The 16,659-nt window shown below is 39.4% G+C and overlaps 1 protein-coding gene across 12 annotated transcripts in view; it reads right to left on the reverse strand.

The window, feature by feature from the left end:
• The window catches only part of ARHGEF28 (Rho guanine nucleotide exchange factor 28), a 308,933-nt gene that overhangs the window by 253,088 nt on the left and 39,186 nt on the right, over positions 1 to 16,659 (reverse strand). For 11 of the 12 annotated variants that reach the window (XR_004483772.2, XM_049707682.1, XM_033430011.1 and 8 more), the window contains exon 2: positions 3,974 to 4,017. Coding sequence is in view for 11 of the 12 variants with exons in the window: in XM_049707682.1 (XP_049563639.1) it covers positions 3,974 to 4,017 (44 nt within the window). In the remaining variant the exon portion in view is untranslated. Of the gene's footprint in view, positions 1 to 3,973; positions 4,018 to 12,597; positions 12,740 to 16,659 lie in introns of those variants that run through there. The other variant, XM_033430010.1, reaches the window with a different exon arrangement.

The raw sequence follows: 16,659 nt of genomic DNA on the forward strand, positions 1-16,659 counted from the left end.
AGACTTGTTTTCATTATAATACTTCCCCACTGACCTCTTCCTACATGAGATCAAATGGTCACGTTGGCTTAGGTCAATTCATAAAAATATTGACATGAAACATCAAGTGACGGGGCTTTCCCTGGTGGTGCAGTGGTTGAGAGTCCGCCTGCCGATGCAGGGGACACGAGTTCGTGCCCCGGTCCGGGAAGATCCCACATGCCGCGGAGTGTCTGGGCCCGTGAGCCATGGCCGCTGGGCCTGCGCGTCCGGAGCCTATGCTCCGCAATGGAAGAGGCCACAACAATGAGAGGCCCACGTACCGCAAAAAAAAAAAAAAAAAATCAAGTGAAAAAAGCAGATTACATGCATATATGTATATATAATGAGTCAATTATGTTAAATATATAATGTATTTCATCTGAGATACCAGTTATGATATGTATTTTATATTCCACTGAGACAAAACTGCAAAGTATGACATAATGTGAGATTTTATACTTATTAAAAGAGCTCATCTAAATTTATTTATAAAGACTTTACCACATTTGTCATGTTGCTCTTTCCACGTCTTTCTATACATACAGTAACTTTGCCTTTTTAATGCCAAATCATGGTGAAATCATTTTGAAAGCAATTAATTCATATAGTTCCAGCAAGGCACACAAGTAATCTGAAATGACAACAACATGAACCATTGTGACCAAGGTCACACATGCATAGGTAATGACAGCTCCATCATGACATCTGCCAGGATACACAGTGAAGTAAGAGCATCTCAATTTCAGAGATGTAAAATGAGAAAACTGTACCTTAAAATTGATGAAATAATGTTTTAAATTATCTACAGAGGATAAGATTATGAGTGACTTATTTTTCTTAACACTTTCTGTATTTTTCATTTTATTCTAATTAGTATATATTATTTGATAATTAGAGAAAAAAATTTTGCTCTCCTTTGGTCTATTTAAGTCTCTTCCCTCGGTAAGCAATGTGTATTAACTCTTCCCTAGTCTTGTCATAATCTGGTAGGCCTGAGTTAAAATAGCTGTACCAGGATGTTGATCAACTACAAGGTTTTGAAAGCTGGAGGCATAACCCTCCCAGACTTCAGACAATACTACGAAGCTACAGTAATCAAAACAGTGTGGGGGCTTCCCTGGTAGCGCAGTGGCTGAAAGTCCGCCTGCCGATGCAGGGGACACGGGTTTGTGCCCCGGTCCGGGAAGATCCCACATGCCACGGAGCGGCTGGGCCCGTGAGCCATGGCCGCTGAGCCTGCGCGTCCGGAGCCTGTGCTCCTCAGTGGGAGAGGCCACAACAGTGAGAGGCCCGTGTACCGCAAAAAAAAAAAAAAAAAAAAAAAAAATGGCTTAAGGACTTAAATATAAGACATGACACCGTAAAACTCCTAGAAGACAATATAAGCAAAACATTCTCTGACATAAATTGTACCAGTGTTTTCTTAGGTCAGTCTCAAGGCAACAGAAATAAAACCAAAAATAAACAAATGAGATCTAATCAAACTTATAAGCTTTTGCACAGCAAAGAAAACCATAAATAAAATGAAAAGACAACCTACGGACTGGGAGAAAATATTTGCAAATGATGTGACTGACAAGGCCTTAATTTCCAAAATATCCCAACAGCTCATACAACTCAATAACAAAAAAACACACAACCCAATCAAAAACTGGGCAGAAGACGTAAATAGACATTTCTCCAAAGATGACATACAGATGGCCAGCAGGCACATGAAAAGATGCTCAACATCACTAATGATTAGAGATATGCAAATCAAAACCACAATGAGGTATCACCTCACACTGGTCAGAATGGCCATCATCAAAAAGTCTATAAACAAAAAACGCTGAAGAGGGTGTGGAGAAAAGGGAACCCTCCTACACTGTTGGTGAGGATGTAAACTGGTGCAGTCACTAGGGAAAACAGTATGGAGGTTCCTTAAAAAAATAAAAATAGAGTTGCCATATGATCCAGAAATCCCACTCCTGGGCATACATCTGGACAAAGCTATAATCCAAAAAGATACATGCACCCCAATGTTCATAGCAGCACTATTTACAACAGCCAAGACATGGAAGCAACCTAAATGTCCACTGACAGATGAATGGATAAAGAAGATGTCATATATATATATATATACATATATACATATATATATATATATATATATACATACAATGGAATACTACTCAGCCATAAAAAAGAATGAAATAATACCATTTGAAGCAACATGAATGGACCTAGAGATTATCATACCAAGTGAAGTAAGTCAGAAACAGAAAGACAAATACCACATGATATCACTTATATATGGAATCTAAAAAATGACACAAATGAACTTATTTACGAAACAGGAACCTACTGACAGAAAACAAACTTATGGTTATGAAAGGGGAAAGGGGGTGGGAGAGGGATAAATTAGGAGTTTGGGATTAGCAGATACAAACTACTATATATAAAATAGATAAACAACAAGGTCCTACTGTATAGCTCAGGGAACTATATTCAATATCCTGTAATAAACCATAGTAGAAAAGACTATGAAAAAGAAAAAAATATATGTATACATATGTATCACTGAATCACTTTGCTGTACACCAGAAACCAACCCAACATTATAAATCAACTATACTTCAATTAAAAAAAAAAAGAAAAACTACCAGGTTTTGTATCCTCATTAGACTTGTAGATCTGTTTGGTTTGACGTAGGAGAGCAGAGTGGAATGAATAAAGCTAAGGAGGAGAAAGGTACCAAAAAAAAAAGACTTGAGAGTACTCTAAATTTAGCCTTAGATCAGTCTTTTTTTTTTTTTAATCATTAATTATGGCTGGGCCAAGTCTAACTATCTACAATACATTTTATAACCTGCAAATCACAATCCAGAGAGAATACTCCAGACCCCTGAGTAACCCAGAAGGCAACTTTTTAATTATTCTGAAATCCATTTATTTTATCATTTTGTCTTTCTCCAGAGAACAGAGTGGGGTATGTGTTAAGGCGGAGGGAGGTGACAGCAAGGGAAGAGGTGGAAGGGAGAAGGGAGAGAGGGAGGGCCACCTGGGTAGTGAAGTATGTTAAGGGGAAATGAATGAATATATTTTAATAGATTTAAGATTCTGACTAAATTTGTTCCAAGTCCTTGATATTTTGTTCTATTCGGGATACATCTGAATTGAGGTCATATCCTTATTCTAGCTCTAGTACTCTTGGTGTATTTCTTGAGTTGATGATTCAAAGGCCACCTGAAACCCCAATTCCCATACACACATCCATGCCCACCTGCCACCAAACATACGTTCCAAGGAAAGAGGTTTTGCCTAAAATAAGGAAGGAAGAGAAAATCATCTGCCATTTTCTATGTGGGGAGACAATCGGCTCACTTCTGTTACACCCAGTAACTTCTCAAGACTGGAATCCTCTCTCAGCCCAGAAGGCATATCTGACTAGGAATCTCATGGGGCAGCTCTGTCACCCAATCCCCCACCTACTCTATGTATGTCCCAGCACTTTTCCCTTTGAATTCCTACTTCAGGATTTTACCTGACACAACTCTCACTGAACCTTCTCCCCGAAAGAGATACACACAGAAAACATTCTTGGCTATTATCAGGATATCATAAAATAAAGTGTTCAAAAATCATTCACATAGATGAACTCAGTATTTCTGAGTCCAAAAGTTATACAGTTAAGCACTGGTGGTTATAGCGGTGAGCAGAGCTGCCTTCCAGAAGTTACACAGTTAAAAGTTACTCAGGAAAATATAACTAAAACCCAGACTTTGGAACCAGGAGGCAACCAGTTTTAAAAGGCTCCATGCAAAGGCTTGAACTAGACAGTAATGTTGTGTGTTGTTTTTTTAAAAGCCCCAACTCAATAGCCAACAGAACATTTCTTCCCACTTCAGTCACAAGGGGTTTCAAGTTCAAGAAAGGGCCACTTAGACCTGCAGCGCAATGTTTAGGCACTTACATAAAGAGGTACTTCACTGCAGTTCAGCTCCATGGCTTCCGCATCTGCAATGAAAATAATAGAAGTGAAAGTTATTGTAGGAGCCCCGTGTAACCAACCAGCAGAGCTGCGCCCTGCCCTTTAGTTAACGTCGTAGAGGGAGGAGTAATCCACTAGATAGGACAACCGCAGAGACAAAATTAAGAACAAAGGAATAAGATGCTCTCCATATAAAATATCCTCCTCCCTTTCTTCTTTCACATGAAGATCCACACATAAGGAAAACCTATCACCCCAAACATTATCCCACAGACTGCTCCCGAATAGAAATTATATTTCAGGAAGCCAAGAAAGGCCAACATAAGCATGTTGCAAGTTTTGCCTTAGTTAATCACTTAGATATAGGTTACTCTGAGGTCAAAATTCACTCTTGGCTGGACGAGGCAGGAGCCTGCGGAGACAAGATAGTTCTAAGACCTCTTGGTGAGGGCCAGAGAGTTCAGTCTGGAGGGACGCAGCCCACTGTCACGCTAACCAACCTCTCCACCAGGTGCACACATCCCATCTGTACCCGGAAACCAGCTAGCAACTTAGGCAAAAGGAGCATCCTTTAAGGAAGGTTCATTGAACACCTTCAATGGCCAGTAAGATGACCAGTACGGTCCAGCCCTCAAAGAGCTCACAGCTGAATGACAGAGACCTAAAGATTGGAAGAAAGTGAAGAGTGGGCTGCATGAGAACTCTGCGTAGGGCAGACAAGGAGACTCACGGCCCCCCATCACCTTTCCCCTCTCCACCCACCCACCTGCGTCCTCTGGGACAGGGTTCTGCTCACCAGGCCAAGCCTGGCTCTGGTCCCCAGGCCACAGGCAGCTGCAGTACTTTGGGGATGTCTCCTAAGAAGGCAGACAGACACATAGCAACCTGAATTGTGACTCTGAGTACAGTAACCCCCAGAGGTCACACTTGACCTGGAGGAGAAATATAAAGAATTCTATTTTACTTTACTTTTTAAAAAATCATTTCGCTCAAGTTTTACTAATAGTTCATATACATGCGGACACTGGCACCCTCCTAGGTCACAAGCTACATTCCATGAGTCATCCTGAGAGAAGACCGAAGGTCACACGAGGCCAAGGGGTTGACAGCAGAGCCCTCCTCGGCCCACAGTTTCAACACTTTGTGCCCTGTGGCAGTTCACGTAGACCCACGTAAATGGGCTTATGGGTCATCACCATCAATTTGTAATGAAACTAAGCTCACAAACTGGATGAATGACTTAAGGAGTCCAAGAAAGAAAGTTCAAATTAAAGATAATACTAACCACGAGAATGACAAAACTGAGACTCCCAATCCCGGTATGAATTGTTCATCAGCTACACTATGAAATAAAAATTATGACCAATCCAAGAGCACTGAGTAGAGCCCCTCAAGATTCAAAATGATCGAGAAGGCATTTAAAATATGAATGTATATCCACCAGCACATGTGCCATGACCCTCACACTAAAAGTGCACTGTGTCTCGAGACAGTAGCCATTTTTTCCAACTATGTTCACAGTCATGCCATACACAATTCCAATCCTTCACAAAATTTTGGTAAACTTCATAATAAAATTAGAAGACCCTTTTAAGATTTCTACCTAATAGCAAAAGATATGAATGTATTCTATAGCACATGCAGTGCTAAGAAAAATGGCTGAAATCCACAAAGTAAAAAAAAACAAAAATGCTTTCCTTTATGAGCAAAACTTTCAAAACTTAGTATTTTAAGAAGCATATTAGGACATATTAAGCTGTGTGGGAGGCTTGCCATACACTTAGAAGAAAGTACAGATGGTATTAGATTTTTGTCTGATAAAATACACTAGAAAAAAAAAACCACTTTTGGTGAGAACATGAAGACATTTTGAAGAGTGAATTACTTCTTTAATAAGTAATGATCTACAGGAAAACTGTTCGAGTACAACCACTGATAGGGTAGTTTCTCAGATAAGAAGTTTAAAAAGCACATTCGCAAAATTCATTCACTGTGTCATTCATGGGTGAGATACTGCAAAGAAGAACTTGAAGCCAAAAGCACACAGTTCCACAGGATGTCAGTGTGGTTAACTTTATAGAAATAAGACCTTCAAACACGGTCAAATCTTTACAATTGCTGTAACAAGACGGGAAATGACCATAAAAATTTTTACCACATTAAGGTGTGTTGGTTATATTGCAGCAAAGTACTTTAAAAAGTTGCCAAACATGTACTACCTAATTTTCTAACAAAAATAGAAGTGTTCCACATTTGCTGGGTTTTCTGAGATGAAAACTGGCTGTTTATAGCAGATCTTTTAAAAATAGGTTTCAAATAAATATCCTATCCCTTCAAGAAAGAGGTGATATTTTAATAAGTGAAAAAGAAAATGCATCTCAAAAGAAACTCAGGTTATAGACAGTATATACCACCATAAAAACATTTTGAAAAAGTATTCGCACCTTTCCATTTTGTGATTTTGTTGCAAAAATTATTTAAAGTTTGCCACCTACAAAAGCCCTCATACAGGCATGCTTTAAATTTTGGGGAAAAGCTTTCTACTCTATTTTTTTAACCTTTCCAAATGTTTCATGGGTTTCATATTCTTTAAATGCAACAGCTTCTGATTAATTTATAGGAGGAATGATTGACATCATGGAAGATGGGAATTTATTAGCCACATTTAAACTCTTGTACAATTGTTGGATGGGGTTAAAGTATAAATCCCCTTACGTACAAGTACAGCCAGCACTCACTTCTTCAATTAGAATCTATTTATCATAATATGGTACCTTTTTCAGCTATGACACTTCAAAATCCATTTCAAAGTAAACAGTACTTGGAACCAGACATTCAAGCTGAACCAAACACAGCGTTAAAATTATCAAGCAAAGGTTTTCAAAAGAATGACACATTTTCATCATATTACTCTCACTGGCATGTATTACATGTCAATGTTTTTAGTGAGTGCAAAAAGGACTCTTAATAAAAAAAAAATCTTACTATAATGTTTAATCCTTATAGCTTTGTAGATTTCAGATACGTTTTAGAATATACACTGTTACAGTAATATGTTTTATTAATAAATACATTAAGGGATACATGTTAACATATTATACTTAAGGGTATACACACGTCAACATTTTGAAGCTCTGCTCTACAAAGTAAGCCTTTTCCCCTACTTGTTAGGCTACTTTTCCCAATAGTTTTCCTCCAGGCTCAGCAGACAAAGGCATGACCAGTGGAGTGTGGGGTGCTCACCAGCACCTCTGGAGTTCTGTATTTATACAGCGAAAAGGCCCACATGAGCTGAACTGGAGTGCAGAATCCAACCTCACACAGCTTTGTGAAGGATCCAGGTTCTCCACCAACGCCATCAAGTGTCTGCCTCAAATTTGAATTATAACCATCTCAGGCAAAAGGCAAAACATCAAGGGCTAAACAACATGCTGTTTATATTTCACCTGATATTTACAACAACTCATATTTTATTATTCCTGCCTACTCTACCTTTTACCACTTTTCAGTAAAGAAATTTAGGAGCCATTCTGAGCAGCAGTTATTTTGTTTTTCAGAGAAACTACTTTTCACTCCTTGAAAACATAAACTAAAAACTAAAGTCCCCACAGTTCTCAACCTCTGTTCCAACACTTCTAAAACCCCTATCAGGATTTTCTACTTAAGTTGTAGAGAACATAGTTTGCTGCCAATATATTATATCTTCAAATAAAACTTCAAACCAAAATAGATATTAAAAACTATATTTTCACTTTTCTGTAATTAATTCCTCTTTTATAGCAAAGAGCAGTAAGTCCCGTGCTCACTTGCTGAGCTGCATGGCTAAATATGGCCACGCCTCCTTTTACATCAAGTTTAATGATAAAAAATTTGTGTTTGCTAAGCAAGTCACAATTGCTTAAGTTCTTCACATGCTGCAGCTTTTCACTATATACGTGAAGTATCATGCGCTACACTCCACTTCCTAAAGCTTGAGTTCTCCACCTGCAATTTCAAAAATTGAGACTCAAGTACTTTTTTATTGTACTGTATTTTTGAAAATGCTTATTGGGAAAGTAAAGAGCCAATACATTTCTAGTCTTGCTGGCAGACACCATGGAATAATTTGGGGTCTTAGTACAGAGTTTTTAAGTCTGCTCTCAATAGGGGAAAAAAATCTTATGAAAAGATCATCAAGACATAAAAGATTCAATATTTTAGATATTTTATGAAGCATACATAATATTCCAATATCTCTGGTTGCTAGTTAACAATAAAGAAAAATATTAGACTATTTTCAACAGGTGAAAAGAATATTTTAAATTTAAAACGTAACATTTAACTAATACAGAAAAAAATCAGTTCTTTGAAGTTCTGGGTTTCTCATGTTTGTGCATCTAAATGAAATATTCTAAGACTGATTCAATATAAAACCCATGACTAATTTTGTCTTTCAACATGCTAAAAGTCATTGGTGTGTATGCCTCTCATACAACTTACTAACAGATAATGCTCAAATATTTGTCCGTATTATAAATAACTACATTTTGAAGGCTAAAGGCACTGCGTTAAGTATTTCACAAACATCACCTCAGAGAATCCTCATGGTAGCGTTGAGAAAAATGGTGAAGTCCTAGTTATCTATATCTTCATTTACAAGTCCCTCCAGTTACAAGGTTAACTGAGGAGCAAGCTACCTAAACAAAAATACTTAAATGAACTGACCACTTACAGAATTACAAGCAAAAGCCTTCCTTGTTCATTCTCCACCCCACCCAATGCTAGCATCTACTCTCTAGCCATTTTATCTTGAACATCAAAAAAAATTTTTTTGTAGTTGTTTGTTCAGGGCTTGGTATGGTTCCCAGATATTATAGCTAAATACAAATCAACTCAAAATAAAACTGGAAATCTTTTCTAAGCATGAAATAAGGTTAAATAAAATTGAGAAAATAATTTGAGTACTGGAGAACTTCAAGTCATATACAAAGCTACCAATGAAAATGTGACAGAGATCCATTGACAAGTAAGAAGAAATAATCACAATGAGATAAAGGCTTTTCACTATATAAGAGAAGGTAGTAACTTCAACATTAAAGGAATAACAGCACCTTCTCCCCACCCTAGGAGAAAATGGGAGACGTTCTAATATTTCTAATAAAAATGTCGATAAAAATGAAATTTTTAAATTTCTAATAAAAATGACCCCCGTAATAATGCTCTGAAAATCAAACGCGATGACATGGATGTCCTACTGTGCTATCGGTCGTGTCAGAAAAAAAGTCACAAGCTCCTCTAATTAATCTCTCACACACACGATTCACCTTATGTTCATTCTAAGAGTTAGCAGAGTTAAAAACTCAGCATGCGTTAGGTCACACTGAACGAGGCTAGGCTGGTATTCGAGCAGCCACTCCAGAGCCTGTAATTCTAGCCGTGATGCTCTGCTGCCTTTCAGCCAAAGGAATAAACTTTAAATGTTAAAAATATTTTCATAATTTTAATTTCATTTTCAAAAACTAGAACCCCAGGCAAATTTTTTCTCCACCCCTGTTACCTCTGGATTGTGGTCCCCATTCCAAGAAGCTTCACTTTAAAGGGCTTTCCTGATACTGACTCTCTTCAGATAGAAGGACCTCCAGCACCCCTGTCTCCACTTCAAAAGAGCAAAGAAAAGCTCAGCAAAGTTGTGCCCCTTGGTTGAGGATGAGGCCAAGAGGCTAGACATGGCCGAGGTATATGGATCCAACCTGTCTGAGCCCAGAGCCCAGGCTCTCCTTGGCCTCAGCACAGTCCTTCTGTAACATTACTATGGCCTGAAAGACAGCAATTTGCTTGGCTAAAAGGCTGCAAAAGCCTCACAGCTAGGAGTACAGACTCAAGAACAGGCTGCGTTTGAACACCAGTTATACCCTGTTCTAACTGTGTGCCTTTGGGTCTGTTATTTACCTCCCTGGGCCAGTTTCTAATGCGTCAAGTAGAACAAGTAACAGTACCTACCCCCTAAGATTGTTGGGAAGATTAAGAGATTTGATAGAGAAAAAAGACAAAACACTTAACGGCCCATCATAAGCACTCAATAAACGCTAGCTGTAACTATTTTTATTATCACTGTACATTCAGCATACACAAAGGATATTTTAAAACATTTGAATCTTTATTTATCATTCGGAACCTCTATATATTAGACTGATCAAAATGATTCAGGAGTAATTGGGGTGAAGATGGTCTAAAAGAGGCCTACCCAGTTCAGCCTCATCCTGGCAGCCCCAAGGAATCCCCAGGCATCAGGAATTCTGAAGGGCACTGTACCACATCAATATAACACTGTCAAGCCCCAAAGAATTTTATTTGACTTTATAGAACCAGATATTCCCCCTACAGTTTGAAACTTCAAAGGGCAGAGAGCAATTACTATTGGGGTAATTCAATTGCTACCTCAGTTTGAAACCTTCTGCACTTGGAGGGAAACGTTGATTCACAGCTCCTTTGTGAACCTAGGAGTGTAGAATTTTAATTGTATTTCCCAACTGTTATACTAACAGGAGGAGGAAAGAACAGTTAAATGGGAGGTAAGGCCAAGTCTAAGTAAAAACCTTCAATGGCAGCACAATGGATGGGCAAGAAGGAAGCATTTTAGAAATAAACCTCCTGTTTAATACACAACGGTGTCTACAGACCTGCTTCAGGCCGGAGTTATCTACCTGAGCTATGCAGGTCTAAGCAGCTTTAAGTGAAAGAGTAGAATTATTTGGTGAACTCAGTGTGGGGAGATGTCTGAAGATTAGAAAGCCAGCAACACAATAACCATTCAATGGGATCTCATTAATTCAAACTACTGGGGGTGGGGAGGAAGAAGGGGAGCCAGTCAGTCTGAAATAGTACAGCCTAAATTAGAGGACATTTGCAAAGTACAAAGAGGAGCTGGAGCTAGCTGCTAACAAAATGTTCCGCCAAACCAGTCACACTTGCTGGTATTTCACAGGGTGTATTTGCACACAAAGTGATTAAGCCCTTACAAGCTTTTTATAAGTCAATTGAACATACCCGTACCATCTCACTTATGCTATTAATCCGTTTAGCGTATCCCTTCATAGTCAATGCAAAGCTCAATCACTCAAGTATCTTGGGCAAGTTGCATCCTATCAGGGCATCAATGTCCTCACCAGCAACAGATCTCTAAAGTTCCTCCATCATGTCAAAGTCAACTCACTGTCCCTGTGTGCACAACACTATGCAGGTTGTCATGGGAGGGATGCGAAAATATATAAAATAGAAAATGTATAAAATAGTGCCCCTACCACTGACGATAAAAATAGTGGCATCACCAAACCTTGGAAAGGATGTGGAGAAACTGAATCACTTATATACTGCTGGTGCAAATGCAAAATAATAGAGTCCCTCTGGAAAACCGTTGGGCAGTCTCTCAAAAACTAAACACACACTGCCACCAGCAATTCCACTAATGGGTATTTCCCCCCCCCCCCGACGAAATAAAAGTCTATGTTCACACAGAAACCTGGACACAATTGTTCATAGCCTTACTTATAACAGCCAAAAACTAGAATCAGCCCAGATGCCTTCAATAGGTGAATGGTTAAACTCTGTTGTCTTTGTGCACACTTCCATATGTACATACATAACTCAGCAAGGTATACTACTCAGCAATTAAAAGGAGCAAACTATTTACTCAACATGGATCAATCTTCAGGAAATTATGCTGAGTGATGAGAGCCAGTCCCAAAAGGTTACCGACTATAATCCCACTTATATAATAATATTTTTTAAATGAGAAAAATTAAAGGACCAACAGATTAGTGGTTGTCAGGGGTGAGAAACAGTATTGAGAGAGGTGAGGAGGGAAGGCAGTCGTGACTATAAAAGGGCGACATGAGGGATCCTAGTGGTTTCAGAACTGTTCAGTATCTTGACTGTAGTGGTGAATGCATGAACCTACACACATGACAGAAATGGTACAGAAATTTAAGATCACACGTACTAGTGAATATAAGTAAAACTGGAAAACCTGAATAAGATGGGTACATTGTATCACTGTCAATATTAACTGAGCTGATTATAACACTTTTACAAAATGTTACCATTGGGTAGAGAATATAAAGTTTCTCTATACTGTTTCTTACAACTGAATGTGACTGTACAATTATCTCAATAAAATTGTCAATTTGAAAAGTCATGCTAAAATTTATGTATGTTAATCAATCTTCTCTCTGGTGGTGGCCATCCCCCCACCCCCGGCCCGCATTTTCCAATAATACTGCCATTGCTTAAAATATTTTTAGAATTTCTTTCTCAGCTTACGACATGTTTTGATTATTTTGTGTGGCAGCAAGGCTTTATCCTTAGGAATAAATTTGATAATTTAAAATGTCAAAAGAAATTCAGAACTATGTTAGAGAAGAAACATGAACGAACAAAGTAGGAAATATTATTTATGGGCAAAAACAAAGTAACTGCTAAGTCAAGAAACTGGTTCTCTTTTGTGGAGTCATGGGCTGAATTTAAGGTTGTGAGATCCAAGATTAAAAAAATCACATACTTCTGGTTGAAAATCACTTCTAGAGGCAATGCGAGGCCAAAGAAGTGTTTGAAGTGAGGCAATAACCTACCTAAGGTTGGCTTGTCATGAGGCTGACCCAAAGACTGCTGAATCGACTGGAGAGAGAAGAAAGTAGAGGCAGAGAGAGTAGCTGGGGGAACAGGTACCTGGAAAATTCTCCTGATACTAAGAATCATTTCTACAGAGAGGTTAACAAATCTAACCAGAGGTGGCAGCCACCACCTCCCCCATGGCCTTCATCTGTATTTCAGGCAGCAAACTGTGGCTATGAGCCACCCTCCTCTACTTCCCCATTCCCAACTAGGCTTTATACAGTCTTTGTAGGAAAAAAAGGTACTCTCTGCCCACCACCCATAAAAATTAAGACATTCTTAAACCAGAAGAGCTAGACTAGTGCACCCAATTCTAGACTATAAAACTAGTGGACAAACGTGTAAAACCTGGAGAAATTCTAGAATGATGCTTTAATGTTTAGAAATATGACCTTAACAATGAAAAGAAATGAGGTTTAACCTTAGAAATATAGCTAGTCTCTAAATGTTTCATTTAGTTTAGCACATTTACTCAGAACTTCCTATATGCTTAGTACTCAGTTAAAAAAAAAAGTATAAATGTTTCCCTTCAAGTGTCTATCAATCTATCTGAATAGGGCATGCCGATATGAAATAGGCAAATAAGCTAGAGGACAGACAACTAAATATCAAGGATAACATAAACATTCACTCACGCTACAAGTATTTATTGAGTATCTATTATATCCTAGGCACTGAGGATGCAAGGATGAATTCTGTCCTAGAGGAAATGCCAGCCCAGTGAGAAAAAGGAAAACAATGGTAATATAAAATATGTGTGGGATTCTGTGAACACAGGGAAGCAGAAATACTCAAATCAGTCAGCAGGTGAGGCATGGGGCATGGTTCCCCAAGGAAATGAGGCTTAAGCTACGTCTTAAAGAATACATACTACTGCTTCTACCTAGGGGCATTCCTACCCAGAAAGGCCTTTGGAAATGAGGGCAGAGCGTGTCTGGTTTCTTACCTGACTGGGTTGGTCGGGTAGGAGTAGAGCAGAAGAGGGAAGGGAGCTGCTACTGGCATTCAGCAACAGGAGCTACGGATACCGAGTGTCCTATAACACCGGGTCAGTCCTGCACAAAGAACTGTCCCACCCCAAATGCCAAGAGCGAGCCTTGTTGAAAATCACTGAGACACACAATAGATGTTCACCAGGTAGACCATGAAGTGGGAGGACGTTTCAAGCAGAAGAAACAGGTACAACTACAGGGAAGCATAAAAGAAGAGGTTGTTCAGTAGCACCTCCAGGGCTACTGAAAGTGTGTGTAGGGTAGTGGTGGGAAAGAAGGATGAAAACTTTTTCTGAGCCCCAATGTTATGTCATCCTAAGTAACATGAACTTCAAGCCAGTGAGTGGCTTTAAGCAAGAGAAGGGTGTGATCCAAATTGTGTTTTTTGTTTTTTTTTTTCTGGTACGCAGGCCTCTCACTGTTGTGGCCTCTCCCGTTGCGGAGCACAGGCTCTGGACGCGCAGGCTCAGCGGCCATGGCTCACGGGCCCAGCCGCTCCGCGGCATGTGGGATCTTCCCGGACCGGGGCACGAACCCGTGTCCCCTGCATCGGCAGGCGGACTCTCAACCACTGCGCCACCGGGGAAGCCCCCAAATTGTGTTTTAAAGAGATCACTGTGACACAGTAGATGGATTGGTAGATGGATTGGAAAGAGAGAGAGAGAGAGACCAAAGTCAGAAAAACCAGGTAAGAGACCATTGCTATTGTTCAGGTGAAAGACATTGAGAGCCTGATTCAAAGCAATGTTGTAGGGTAGGCAAATTTAAGAGATTAAAGAACAAAATGGAAAGGCCTTGCCGCTTAACTAGATGATGCAGTGCATAAGGATCAGGAGGAATCTAGGGTGATTCCTCGGTTCCTGGTTTGGGAAATGAGATAGACAATGCCATTGACCAAGATGGGGAAAATGAAAGGAAAAGCAGATGAATGACTCAGAGGAAAAAAATGAGTACTGGCCATAATGAGTTTGAGATGTGAGGACTGGTGTCCAAGCCAGGTCAAAAGCAGGGATCTGGAGTTCAAGAAAGAGGTCTGGGCTGGAGAGAAAGGGTTTGATAATATAGAACAGTAGTTAAAGTCATTGGGAGGAAATGGGATGGATCAAGGAAATGGATACACACAAATTCAAAAAGGGCTTAGAACAGAACCTTGGAGACCTCCACAAGAAAGGTAGAGGAAGAGGAGCTCACGAAAGGCATTGAGAAATAGAGAAATAATCAGGGCTGACATTTACTGAGCACTATTTATTGTGCTAGACAATGTTCATCTAATCCTCACAACCCTACAGAGTACCTCCTGCTACTGCCCCCATTTTACAGATGGGAAAAGTGAGGCATAGAGAGGTTAAGCAGGTTGCCCAAAGGCACACAACTGCTAAGTGGTAGAACCAGGATTCAAACCCAAGCAGTCTGGTTCCAGATCCCACACTCCCAACTATCTAACTATTGTTATGTTAGAAATTTAGAATGTGACAAAATCCAAGAGAAATGAACAAGGCAGCAAACCCTGTGGGTAAATGACGCAAAGCAAGATAAGAACTGAGAAGGACCCACTGAAGCCATGATTCGAGAGGTTGCTGGCCTGCTTGGCCCCAGCCATGTTGGAAGGAGCAGCCTGATGAGGGCAGTGGAGCAGTAACCAGGGGGTAAGGAGTGGAGGAAATCATGTTAAACAGCAAATGCTTTAAGATTTTAGGAAAATGAGAGAACTTTGTGGCTGAAGTTGTCAGAAAAGACTCTTCTGGGAAGAGGGATCTTGACCTGTGTCTCGGAAAGGAGGAACAGAGTGAGAACTGGTATTCAAATGTTTTCACTGGAGAAAGCCAAGTCAAAAACTCTATTGTTACTGTGACTGAGATCCAGATATACCCCTGGGCTCCAGTGATCTGAACAAATGTGACCTACATATGCTAAGAATAATAACTACAAATTTCTATCACATATACAATAAAGACGTGAAATTCAGCATTTGGGATTCAAGATTAAGACAGAAAAGAACTTTCCTACAGGATAAATATTAAAACAGTGCAATGAGTTAGAAATAAATATTCAGCTACCAAATTAAACACCAAATACATTGTCCTGAATATTACTAAGGGCACAGAGAAGTATAAGATCCTGTCCTCAAGACATTTATAGAGAGACAAGTCCAACCACATGAACAGTTCAGCAACAATTCAAGAGATTAAATAATAATTGGATAATAATACATAATTGCTTAGAGCTCACGAGGGACTGCAGTGAGGTCAAGGAGAATGAGGACTCAGAGGGGCCATGGTCTTTGGAAATTAGAAAGTTACTGGGTATCACTTCCAGTGCAATGAAGAGGAAAATGAAGGGGACTTTTGTTTTATTTCGGTCTTTTTGTTAGTGGGGACCTGTGCACGCTTACCAGGACAAGGGAAAGAAATGAGAATGTCGAAAGTGCTGGGGAGAACAGATCTTGGTACTTGGTGCCTAGCGGCCAAGGATGTTAAATGTCACATAACGGGGACAGTCCTGCATCCTGAAGAACTGTGCCAAGCTCTTCTTTGAAATCTGAACAGATCTTAATTTTGCTTCTGATGGCTTAGGTGTGCCTTTTCCTCAAAAGAGAGGTTAGCCAACCTCAAGTCTCCTCCAGAAAGGGGATCCCTCATGGGAGAGTTCCTATATTCGAGAAAGTCATACCAGTTCACTACATAATACTATCCTTGATGTAATCCCCCAGGAAATTAGCATATAATTTCTTTTCAGATCTACCATTAAAATTCCTAAATATTTTCATTTAAATTATAGTTTAACTACCCAACTCATAAGCTGTATATTAATATTGATTTTCAGTTAAAAATGAAAACAGAATACTAATCTTACTTCAATTTTTCAAAAAGATAGTAAAAAGAATTTAGTTTCTAAATCTGCATATTTTCCATTGGAGTGAATGGTTCTATTTCATGGCATATAAGTTCCTTGTTGACAGTCCTCACCAAGAGAGACCAAAGAATAAGCCTCTGTCTTTCTATCAATCTGATCTTGGACAAGTGGGTG

This window comes from Orcinus orca, chromosome 3, assembly GCF_937001465.1.
Source record: "Orcinus orca chromosome 3, mOrcOrc1.1, whole genome shotgun sequence".
NCBI classification, from domain to species: domain Eukaryota; kingdom Metazoa; phylum Chordata; class Mammalia; order Artiodactyla; family Delphinidae; genus Orcinus; species Orcinus orca.